At 42.4% G+C, this 12830-nt stretch overlaps 1 protein-coding gene across 1 annotated transcript in view; it reads right to left on the reverse strand.

The window, feature by feature from the left end:
• Positions 1–12830, reverse strand: part of TTN (titin) — a 277183-nt gene that overhangs the window by 33927 nt on the left and 230426 nt on the right. Inside the window, 4 exon segments of the mRNA XM_032594445.1 lie at positions 97–2333; positions 2335–9795; positions 9797–12605; positions 12608–12829. Coding sequence (XP_032450336.1) covers positions 97–2333; positions 2335–9795; positions 9797–12605; positions 12608–12829 — 12729 coding nt within the window.

A 12830-nucleotide genomic window follows, 5' to 3' on the forward strand; every position in this document is an offset into this window, starting at 1 on the left:
AAAGCCTTTAAAATTAAGTGAGACTAATTAGAATGATTCATCATATTCTAGGAAAATTAATATAGATATAAGATGTTCTTTGTTCTTAAAACATACCTGTTATTTTTACTCCTTCTTTTGTTTCTGCTGGTACACCAACACCAAACTCATTTTCTCCAGAGACTCGGAAGTAGTAAATTGCCCCTTCTTGTAAGTTGGTAACTTTGTAGGAGAGGCGGTTACAGTTGTTGGTCACAGAGACCCATGCTTTCTTACTGGCCTCACGTTTTTCTATGTGGTAATTCTTCACTGGTGCTCCACCATCGTTTTCCGGAACATCCCAGGATAACACTGCAGACTCTTTGGTTATATCATGTACAGTAATACTGGCCGGAGGACCAGGAGAATCTAAAACTTTGACAACTAAAGTCAGTGAAGCAGCGTTCAAAATATTCTGAATTGTTAACGTGTATTTTCCAGAATCACTTCTGTTGGCATTTTCAATAGTAAGTGATGTGCGAGAGTCTGTGGAATCAATATAAGCTCTAGTGCGGAGGTCAGTGTCTGGCTTACTCCACGAGACACTAGGTACTGGCCTTCCTCGGAAAGGTACGGTCATGGTAAATGAGGAACCAGCCTTGACAATCAAGGTCTTCTTCATTTCACTGTCAAGTTCAAATACAGGTTCTTCTTCTCTTTCTTTTGCTATTTGGGGATCAGAGCTATCACTGGGATCACTAGCACCAACCTTATTGATAGATCTTACTCTGAAAACATATTCAGCTCCTGTTGTTAGTCCACCTATGGTATATTCTGTGCCTCTTAAGTTCTGAATGGCAGTTTCCCATTCAGTCTCATCAGATTTTTTGTATTCTACAGTGTATCCAGTTACTGGGGCCCCACCATCAAACAAGGGCTTAACCCAGCTAATAGTTATATTTGTCTTGCCTGAGTCCACAATTCTGGGTTTGGATGGAGGAGATGGTAAGAACACTGGATCTTCTGCCCGAATTAAGGGAGAGGGTTCACTTGGAAGGCTCAGGCCAGCAGCATTTTCCGCATAAACCCGGTACTCATATTCACATCCTTCCCGAAGTCCAGTTGACTTCACTCTCAGATCATAAACTGGTTTTTTGTTTACACGCACCCATCGTAGGCTGTTTTTCTCGCCTTTCAATATATATCCAGAGATTTCACTGCCTCCCATCTCAGGTCTTGACCAGCAAAGTGTCATGAACTCTTTGGTCACAGACGTAATTTCCAAAGATGTGGGTGGACTTGGAACTGTAAATGGATCTAGTGCCTTTACTGCCACACTCTCTAGGGGCTCACCAACACCATATTTATTAACGCCTGTTACTCTAAAGATGTATTCATTGCCTTTGAGTAACTTGGTTACTTTACAGGAAGTTGTCCTTAATTCTCCTTCACATATTGTCCATGCGAGGCGGCTCGTCTCACGTTTTTCTACAATGTAATAGTCGATGTCTGCGCCACCATTTTCTTGGGGCGGTCCCCAGGAAAGAGAGCATTTCTCAGCTGTGAGGCCAGTTATTTCAAGTGGTCCTGCTGGTGGGCCAGGCTTATCAAGTACCTTGCAATTAATTGCCATAGACCGAGTTCCTGCAACATTCTTTAGTGTTAGTACATACTGCCCAGTGTCTCGTCTGACACAGTCTTTCACGGTTAACAGAGTATCATAGTCCGTTGAGACAATTTCTGTTCTTGCTCTTTCTTCAATTTCTACACCATCCTTGGCCCAGGAAATTACTGGCAGAGGTCGCCCTGCAATGTCTGCATGTATCTTAAGGACCTCTCCAGCTTTGACAACAATGACATCTCGGAACTTGACATCCATCATAATTCTTGGAGCCTCAACATCGTCTTTAACTGTAATAGGTCCAGTGGATTCAGATGGTTCACTAATGGAGTCAGCAGCATTCTTTGCAAAAACCCGGAATTCATAACGCTGATCTTCAGTAAGTTCAGTTACTTCAAAGTATGTTTCTTGTATGTTAGTAAAATTGCACTTCAGCCACCGGCCATCAGGTAGTTCTCTACGTTCGACAATGTATCCTGTGATCTTAGCTCCACCATCATAATGTGGTTTAGACCATTTAAGTGACACTGATTTTCTTGTGATATTTGTGACTTCAGGTTGTCCAGGAGGGTCACAAGGATCTCTTGCAGGGACTGGCTCACAAGACTTACTGCATTTACCAATTCCAGCAATATTCTCAGCATATACACGATACTCATACATCAGTCCTTCATCAAGGCCAGAGACTTTCATTTGAGTATCAGTGATGAGGATTTTATTTGCTTTTGACCAAAGAATACTGCTTCTCTCTTTATTCAAGGTGATAGCCAATTACTTGACTTCCTCCATCATTTACTGGCACTTGCCAGGTTACAACCATGGTAGATTTTGTGGCATGTACAACTTTAGGAGTACCAGGAGGACCTGGGGGGCTGAATGGATACTCTGCAACAACAGGTGAAGATTCACTGTAGGAACTCTTGCCATAGCGGTTTTCTGCACAAACACGGAACTGATACTCACTTCCCGTTGTCAGACGAACTATTTTAATGGATGTTCTTGCAACTGCTTGTGAGACTGTGTGCCATGTTGTAGAAGTGGTTTCTCTCTTTTCAACGATGTAATTGCTAATTTGGCAGCCACCGTCATAGTCTGGAGGAGTCCAAGAAATTGTTACATTGTCACAGCTAACTTCATCAATATGTACAGGTCCTGGAGGTCCTGGTCTGTCAAGGACAATTACAGTAATAGGAACTGTTATGGATCCAGCACTGTTTGAAACACATAATTCATAAGTTCCAACATCTTCCCTTGAAGCTTCCTTAATAGATAGTGATGTTACAGTCTTTGAAGAAGAAACATTGACCCTTGTGGTTTCTTTAAGAATCTGACCATCTTTTTTCCAGCTTACAGTAGCTTGAGGTCTTCCTTTAAATGGAACATCAATCTTAAGTTGGTCTCTAGCCTTTACATTGAAAGTATTGAAAGGAAGCTCAACTGAGGGCTTTATTTCAATATCCCTTGCAATTACTGGCACTCCAAGTTGTCTTGGATCACTTCGTCCCTTTTCATTAACTGCAGCTACCCTGAAGGTATACTCTTCTCCAGCAGTTAGCCCAGATATAGTTGCTTCTAGAGTCTTGACTTGTGTGCAGGTGCTCCATTTTTCACTCCCTTTAGTCTGCATTTCAACTACATAACCAGTAATTTTGCTGCCACCATCACTTTCTGGTTTCTCCCACTTAATTGTAGCTGTGTTACGAGTCACATCGACAAGAGTTACTCTTCCAGGTGGGAGGGGTGGTTCAGAAACTTTAACAGGTTCAGCTGTTTCAGCTGGCAAACCAATCCCGTATTCATTGGAAGCCAAGACTCGGAAGTAGTAAGAACATCCTTCTTGTAGATTTTCAATTTTAAAAGAATTCTTAGTGCAATTGTTTGTAACAGTAGCATATGCTTTTCTTGTAGTTTCCCGTTTTTCAACAATGTAGTTTGTAATCTTAGCCCCACCATCAATAAGTGGTGGTTCCCAAGACAACATCACCGAGTCTTTCTTTACCTCTCTTACATTCAAATTCACAGGGGCACTGGGCGAGTCAAGAACTCTGACGTTAACAAAAGCTGTTTTGGAGCCACTGTTATTTTCTAGTGTCAGATTATACCGACCGCTATCAAATCTGGTAACGTTATCAATTACCAACATTGTGTATGAGCTGGTCACCTCAATCTGGGCCCTCTCAGTGAGAATGCCTTCGGCCTTTTCCCATTTAACTTCAGGCTCTGGTCGACCTTTGATTGTGACAAATAAGCGTAAAGTAGTACTTGCACGCAGAACGACCACCTTTCTGAGATCAGCATCAAGTTCTATTTCTGGTGGCTCTAGCCTCTCTTTAGCAACAACTGAGCCAGGTATAGTTGCAGGTTCACCTACACCTTCAGAATTGATGGCACAAATACGGAAGTTATATTCAGTATTTTCTTTAAGCTTGGTCACTGTGAACTGCTTTCCTTGTAATCCTGTTGGTGGAGTGCAAATTGTCCATTCATCAGCCGCATCTTCTTTGACCTCAACAACATAGCCCTTGACAGGTGCGCCACCATCATAAATTGGCTTATTCCATGCCAGGGAGACAGAAGATCTGGAAGTATCTGTTACTTTTGGATTACTTGGTGGACCTGGTGGATACAAAGCATCACATGCACGATAGAAAACAGATGGCTCACTAGGTTCACCCACACCAGCTGCATTTTCAGCAGCAACTCTGAACTCATAGGAATGACCTTCGGTAAGGCCAGTTACTCTGAGTCGGAGATCTGTTAGTGTTTTCTTGTTGCACTTGGTCCATCTAATACCTTCCTTATCTCGTTTTTCAAGAATGTAGCCCTCAATTTCAGCACCTCCGTCATCCACTGGGCGTGCCCATGTTACTACCATAGAGTCTTTGGTGATTGCTGAGGCTTCAGGTGGTGAAGGAGGACCTGGTGGTTTATAAGGATTACAGGCTATGACAGGCTCAGATTCCAAAGGCTCTCCAATTCCATATTTATTCACAGCCATGACACGGAAAATGTACTCATTACCAGGAAGAAGTTTAGTGACTTTGTAGTTAAGGGCCTGTACCTCAGTTGAAACCTGGGTCCAGGAGAGTCTGCTTGTTTCTCTCTTTTCAATGATGTAATGTGAAATACTAGCACCACCATCTTGTAAAGGTGGGTTCCATGCCAGGTAACATTTCTCAGCAGTCACTCCAGAAACTTTCAGAGGTCCTTCAGGGGGCCCTGGCCTGTCAAGTACCTTTACGGTAATTGGGATAGACTTTGTACCACCAACATTGCTGAGTTTCAGAATATATTGTCCTCCATCAGTACGTATGCAGTCTTTGACAACAAGAGTGGTTCTCTGAATAGTAGACTTAATTTCCATCCTAGCAGCTGTTTCTTCAAGCTCTCTTCCATCTTTTGACCAAACAATATCAGGTATAGGTTTGCCGCGGATATCAGCTTCAAGGACAAAAGTCTCTCCTGCATGAACAACGATTACATCTTTATATTTTGGATCCATCGAGGCATTTGGTGCATCAATTTCATCTCTTGCAGTGATGGCACCAGTGCTTTCAGATGGTTCACTTAAGTTGCCAGCTGCATTTCTTGCAATTACTCTAAATTCATATCTTTGGTCTTCTACAAGTCCACTCACTGTAAATTCAGTTTCTAATACATTGGTAAAGCTGGCTTTCATCCAGCGGCCATCAGGTAGATCTTTCTTCTCTACAATATAACCTGTTATTTTGCTACCACCATCATAGGCAGGTTTCTTCCATTTCAGTGTGACATTGTTTCTTGTAATAACAATGGCTTCAGGGCGACCAGGTGGGTCACATGGATCACGAGCGACAAAGCATTCTGACACTTTGCTAGGCTTGCCAATGCCAACAATATTTTCAGCAGAAACTCTGAACTCATACTCAAGGCCTTCATCAAGCCCAGTTGTTTTGAATTTGGTGTCTTGAATGAGAGTCTTATTTAATTTGACCCATAAAATGCTGTTCTTTTCTTTCTGTTCAAGATGGTAGCCAATAACTTTGCTACCTCCATCATTAACTGGCTCATGCCACTGCACAACCATTTGATCTCTTGAAATTGATGTCACAAAAGGAGTTCCAGGTGGCCCAGGTTCTTTAAATGGATATTGTACAATAACCGGTTTAGAATCCAGAGGGGCACTTTTTCCATACCTGTTTTCTGCAAAAATTCTAAACTGGTATTCAGTGCCTGTTTTCAGTTTGGTTACTTTTATCGTTGTTCTTGCAACTGTTGCTGATACTATATGCCAAGTGGTGGTAGTTGTATCTCGCTTCTCTACAATGTAGTTGCTTATTTGGCAGCCACCAGTATAGGCTGGAGGTTCCCAAGATATGACCACAAAGTCTGCACTAACTTCATCAAACCTAACTGGCCCAACTGGAGGTCCAGGCTTTTCCAAAACAATAATGCTGAGATTTTCTGTTGCTGTACCTGCACTATTTGTTGCTGTTATAGTATATTTTCCAAAGTCATCTTTGTTACTCTCTTTAATGTGCAAAATAGTTGAAGTAGCTGTTTCCTCAACATTTACTCTTGTTGTCTGTTTAAGAGGTTCACCATCTTTGACCCATGAAATTGTAGGTCTTGGTCGGCCGATAACTGGAATTTCAATTTTAAGATCTTCCCCAGCTTGGACACTGTATGTGTTAAATGGTAACTTAAAACTAGGCTGTATAGTCAAATCCTTGGCTATCACAGGAACACCAAGCACTCTTGGATCGCTTTTTCCTTTCTCGTTGTAAGCCTTGACACGGAACTGATATTCTTGTCCAGAGCTCAAACTAGTAACAACTGCATTACAGACTTTGGATTCAGCCACAACACTCCATTTTTCTGTTCCTTTAGGCTGCATTTCAACAACATACCCCAAGACTCTGCTACCACCGTCATGTTCAGGTTTCTCCCACATCAACGAGGCACTGGTCTGGGACACATCAGTGAGTGTAACTTTTCCTGGTGGGGAAGGCGGTTCAGCAGCTTTCACAGCATCAACAGTTTCCACTGGAACACCAACTCCAAATTCATTTTCAGCCATAACTCTAAAGTAATAAATGGCTCCTTCTGTAAGATTCTCAACTTTAAAGCTTGTTTTACCGCATTTATTACTCACATTAGCATAGGCTTTTCTGGTTGACTCACGTTTGTCAATAACATAGTTCTTGACCTTTGAACCCCCATCAATGATGGGTGGTTCCCATACCAGAAGGACAGAATCTTTTTTCACTTCTTTGACTGTCAAATTCTGTGGTGGTCCTGGGGTGTCAAGAACTTTCACAGTTACAAAAGCAGATTTAGATCCGCTGCTGTTTTCCAGCTTGAGAATGTATTTTCCAGCATCATTTCTATCACAGTTATCTATTGATAGTTGGGTATAGTTTACTCCCTTTTCAATTTGGACCTTATCTGTGAATTCACCTTCCTCTCGAGACCAGGTGATTTCGGGTGTTGGGCGACCTTTGAATGGAATGTGAATTCTGGCAGATCCACCAGCTCTTACAACGATTCCTTTCCTTAATTCAGAGTCAAGGTCAAGTTCAGGTGCTTCAAGTTTATCTTCTGGCTTCACAGTACCAGGAACTGATGTGGCCTCACCTAAACCAACTTTATTGAGGGCACAGACGCGTATTTTATACTCTTGGTGCTCAATGAGTTTTGCAATTTCAAATCGAGTGACTCTCAGGCCAGTCTGTGGAGTAACTATTTGCCATTCTTCTTCATCTGCTTTACAGATTTCTACTACATATCCTAGGATCTCACTGCCACCATCATAGATGGGCTTACCCCAGGCAAGTGTAATTGAATTTTTAGTGGTGTCTACAATGTGTGCATTTGTGGGTGGGCCAGGTTTGAACACAGGATCGCAAGCCTTGTAATAAACTGTAGCTGGACTTGGTTCTCCAACTCCAGCAGCATTTTCTGCAGAGACTCTGAATTCATACTCGTGATCTTCTGTTAATCCCGTTACTCTTAGACGCAAATCTGTAATGCGGCGTTTGTTACATTTTATCCACCTAATGCCACTTCTGTCTCTTTTCTCTACAATGTAACCAATAATCTCACTTCCACCATCACTATCTGGACGGTTCCAACAGACGGTCATGGAATCCTTGGCAATGTTTGTGACTTCCAAGCTTTTCGGTGGTCCAGGAAGCACAAATGGATTTTTCATTAGTACTGGTGCGGATTCCAAAGGCTCTCCAACACCGTATTTGTTGACAGCCATTATACGGAAAACATATTCATTCCCTTCTAGGAGTTTGGTAACTTTCAGAGAATTGGTCACAACTTCCGAAGCAACAACAGTCCAGGCAAGTCGACTTGTTTCTCTCTTTTCAACAACATAGTGAGAAATGTCACTGCCACCATCTTGAAGTGGTGGAGACCATGTTAAAGAGCATTTTTCAGAAGTGACTCCAGTAACCTGGACTGGCCCTTCTGGAGGTCCTGGTCTATCTAATACTTTCACATTTACTGGGAATGACTTAGAACCTGCAACATTGGAAGCTCTTAAAATATACTGTCCACCATCAATTCTAATGGCATCCTTTATAATAAGTAAAGCCTTGAAATCTGTGTTCTTTATTTCACATCTGGCAGATTCTTCAACTTCCTTATCTCCTCGTAACCACTCAATGGTAGGTAGGGGCTTTCCATGGACGTCAGCCTCAAGCCTGAATGTTTCTCCAGCATTTACCACAATCGTGTCTCTGAATTTTGGATCCATTGAAATTCTTGGGAGTTCAACCTCATCCTTGGCAGTTATTGGTCCAGTACTGTCAGAAGGTTTACTTATTGTCCCAGCGGCATTCTTTGCAATGACTCTGAACTCATATCTTTGATCTTCAGTAAGACCTGACACAGTAAATTGAGTTTCAATGACATTTGTGAAGCTGGCTTTCATCCAGCGACCCTCCGGCAAATCACGTTTCTCTACAATGTAACCTGTAATCATACTTCCACCATCATATGCAGGTTTGGTCCATTGTAAAGTGATTTCATTTCTTTTAACCATTATTGCTTCTGGGGTTCCTGGTGGGTCACAGGGATCTCTGGCTACATAGCATTCAGAATTCTTGCTTGCTTTGCCTACTCCAACAATATTTTCAGCATAAACTCTGAATTCATATTCAATGCCCTCTTCCAGATTGAGTGCTTTAAACTGGGTGTCATGAATAATAGTTTTGTTGACTTTTGTCCATAAAATACTATTTCTTTCCTTTCTCTCAAGGTGGTAACCTATGACTGGGCTCCCACCATTATTGATTGGTTCATGCCACTGAATGACCATGGAGTCTTTGGAAATGGCTGTGGCAAATGGTGTGCCCGGGGGGCCTGGTTCTTTGTAGGGATATTGAGCTACAATTGGATCAGACTCCAAGGCAAAGCTTTGTCCATATCTGTTTTCAGCAAAGATTCTGAATTGGTATTCTGTACCAGTTTTCAGTTTGGTCACTTTGAGTGTGGTTCTGGCAACAGTAGCAGAAACTGTATCCCATACTGTGGTGGTTGTATCTCTTTTCTGAACAATGTAGTTGGTGATCTGGCAGCCCCCTGTATATACTGGGGGATTCCAAGATAGTGTAATACTTTCAGCACTGACTTCATCAAATTTAACAGGTCCTTTTGGAGGATCAGGTTTATCTAGAGTTGTAATTTCAATGGATGCTGTTTTCTGACCCACAACATTAGCAACTGTGATTCCATAATGTCCACCATCATCCTTATGAGTTTCTTTAATACTGAGTATAGTGAGGTCAGGTGAGTCCGTGACATTGACTCTTGTAGTCTGCTTCAGTGGAAGATCATCTTTAGTCCAGGTAATGGTTGGCTTAGGACGTCCAGCAATTGGCACTTCTATTTTCAAGTCTTGGCCAACCTGTACACTGTAATTGTTGAATGCAGGTCTTACATCTGGCTCAATGACCAGATCTTTGGCAACTATTGGAACTGCAAGGGACCTAGGATCACTTCTTCCCTTTTCATTTACAGCAACAACTCTAAAGAGATATTCTTCTCCCTGAGTTAGGTTAGTAATTACTGCTTCAAGGGACTTGACACGAGCACACTCTGACCATTTCTCACTGTGTTTAGCTTGCATTTCCACAATATACTGAATGATTTTGCTGCCACCATCATGTTCAGGCTTTGTCCAACTCAAAGAAACACTGTTTCTGGTGACATCATCCACAGTTTTTTCCTGGAGGTTGTGGGACTTCTGCAACCTTAATTGGATCAGTAGTGTGGGCAGGAAGGCCAATACCATACTCGTTCTCAGCTGTGACTCTAAAGTAGTAACTGCATCCTTCTTGGAGTTGATCAATCTTCCAAGAATTCTTATGGCAATTTGTTACAACTGCAGCATATGATTTTCTTGTGGCTTCACGTTTCTCAACAATGTAATTTTTAATTTTGGATCCTCCATCCAAAAGAGGAGGTTCCCAGGTAATAGATACTGAGTCTTTAGTGATTTCTGTGACTTTCAGATTAACAGGTGGACTTGGTGTATCCAGGACTCTCACAGTAACAAAGGCAGACTTTGTTCCACTGCTGTTTTCTAACGTGAGAGTATATTTTCCACTATCGTATCGGTTGACGTTGTCAAGAACAAGAGAGGTGAAACTGCTAGTGACATCAATTATAGCTGCATCTCGGATTTCACCATCCATCTTCCCCCATTTAACTTCTGGTGTGGGACGACCTTTAATAGGAACAAATAGCCTTAAGGAGCCACCTGCCCTTATATTTATAATTTTCCTTAGTTCTAGGTCAAGCTCAATGTCTGGGGCTTCCAATTTTTCTTCAACTATAACAGGTCCAGGGACATCAGCATGTTCTCCAACTCCAGCTTTATTAATAGCACAGATACGGAAGTTGTATTCATGCTTTTCCAACAGCTTTTCTACTTCTATATTTGTTTTATTGATTCCAGTTGGTGGAGTGCACATTGTCCATTCACCAACACTCACATCACATTTTTCAACAATGTATCCTTGGATTTCACAGCCACCATCATATATTGGTTTGCTCCAAGAAAGGAAGACAGAAGATCTGGTAACATCCACAACTTTGGGATTGTTTGGAGGTCCTGGTTTATAAATAGGATCACAAGCCTTTTGGTAAGCAGAAGGTGGGCTTGGCTCACTAAGTCCAGCAGCATTCTCAGCTGAGACTCTGAATTCATAATCGTGATTTTCTATGAGTCCAGTTACTCTCAGGCGTAATTCTCCAATCAGGCGTTTGTGGCACCTTGTCCATCTAATGCCCTCCTTATCCCGTTTTTCAAGAACATATCCAAGAATCTCACTGCCACCATCAGATGCTGGTCTTTCCCATACAACAGTCATTGAGTCCTTGGTCACTGTTGTGATTTCTGGGGCCTTTGGTGCATCTGGCACTACAAACGGATTCTTGGCAATTACTGGTTCAGATTCAAGAGGTTCGCCAACACCGTATTTGTTTACAGCCATTATACGGAAAACATATTCGTTGCCTTCAAGAAGCTTAGTAACCTTATGGCTGAGAGTTTGCACATTGGCATCAACCAGGGTCCAAACTAAGCGGCTGGTTTCTCTCCTTTCCACAATATAATTTATGATGTCACTCCCACCATCCTGTAGCGGGGGTTTCCAAGCTAGTGTGCATTTTTCTGCTGTCACTCCTGATACAACAACAGGTCCTTCAGGTGGCCCTGGTCTATCAAGAACTTTGACGTTTACAGTAACTGATCTCTCCCCTGCGACATTTTTGGCCTTTAGTATATAATTTCCACTGTCAACGCGTACTGCGTCCTTTACGCTGAGACTGGTGGCAAAGTCCGTGCTCTTTATTTCTAATCGGGCTGTATCTGAAAGCTCCTGATCGCCTTTTACCCACTGAATGGTTGGTATCGGTTTGCCATAAATATCTGCATCAACCCTGAATGACTCGCCAGCATGAACCACAATCGTGTCTTTGTATTTTGGATCCATACTTATCCGTGGTGGCTCTACCTCATCCCTTGCTGTTATTGCTCCTGTGCTTTCTGAAGGCTCACTGAGCACTCCTGCAGCATTTCGAGCTATGACCCGGAACTCATATCTGTGATCTTCAACCAGGCCAGTTACTTCAAACTGAGTGTCAATGACATTTGTAAAACTGGCCTTCATCCAACGACCCTCAGGCAATTCTTTCTTCTCAACAATATAACCAGTGATCTTGCTTCCACCATCATAAGTGGGTTTCTTCCACTGGAGAGTCACAGAATTTCGCGTGACAATAATTGCCTCTGGCCGTCCTGGTGGGTCGCATGGGTCACGAGCTACATAGCATTCTGACACCTTGCTTGGCTTGCCGATGCCCACGATGTTCTCTGCGGAGACTCTAAATTCATATTCAATGCCTTCATCGAGGCCAGTTGTTTTAAACTTGGTTTGAGGAATAGGTGTTTTATTCAACTTCACCCAGAGGATACTATTTCTTTCCTTGCGTTCTAGATGATAGCCGATGACTTTGCTACCTCCATCACTGACTGGCTCATTCCATTGTACTTCCATGCTGTCCCTGGAGGAGAGTGTTACAAATGGTGTGCCTGGTGGACCAGGAACTTTGAATGGATACTGGGCTACAACAGGCTCTGAATTGAGGTAGGTACTCTTTCCATATCTGTTTTCAGCTGCAATCCTAAACTGATATTCACATCCAGTCTTTAATCTGCAAGCCTTTATTGTTGTCCTTGCAACAGTAGCTGACACAATTTGCCAGGTGGTTGTGGAAGTGTCCCGTTTTTCTACAATGTAATTATTGATAGAACTCCCACCATCATACTTAGGTGGGCCCCAGGAAAGAGTAATACTATCAGCTGTCACTTCATCCATTTTAACTGGTCCAGTTGGAGGCCCTGGTTTGTCAAGAACAATAATATTAAGGGTTTCAGTAGCTTCACCAGCCGAGTTTGTCAATTTAACTGTGTAATGTCCAACATCTTCTCGGCAGGCTTCCTTTATTGTCAGTAGTGAATTATTTTTGTGCTCTCTGCATTTACTCTAGTTGTCTGCTTCAGTGGTACATCATCTTTATGCCACGTAACAGCAGGTATAGGGCGTCCAATGAATGGAACATCAACTTTTAGGTCTTCACCTGCCAGTACAGTGAAAGTATTGAACAGGAGTTTGAAGGCCGGTGGGATGACAAGATCTTTGGCAATAACTGGCACACTCAGTTGTCTAGGATCACTGATACCCTTTTCTGA

The sequence above is a fragment of the Lynx canadensis genome, chromosome C1 (assembly GCF_007474595.2).
Source record: "Lynx canadensis isolate LIC74 chromosome C1, mLynCan4.pri.v2, whole genome shotgun sequence".
Taxonomy (NCBI): Eukaryota; Metazoa; Chordata; class Mammalia; order Carnivora; family Felidae; genus Lynx; species Lynx canadensis.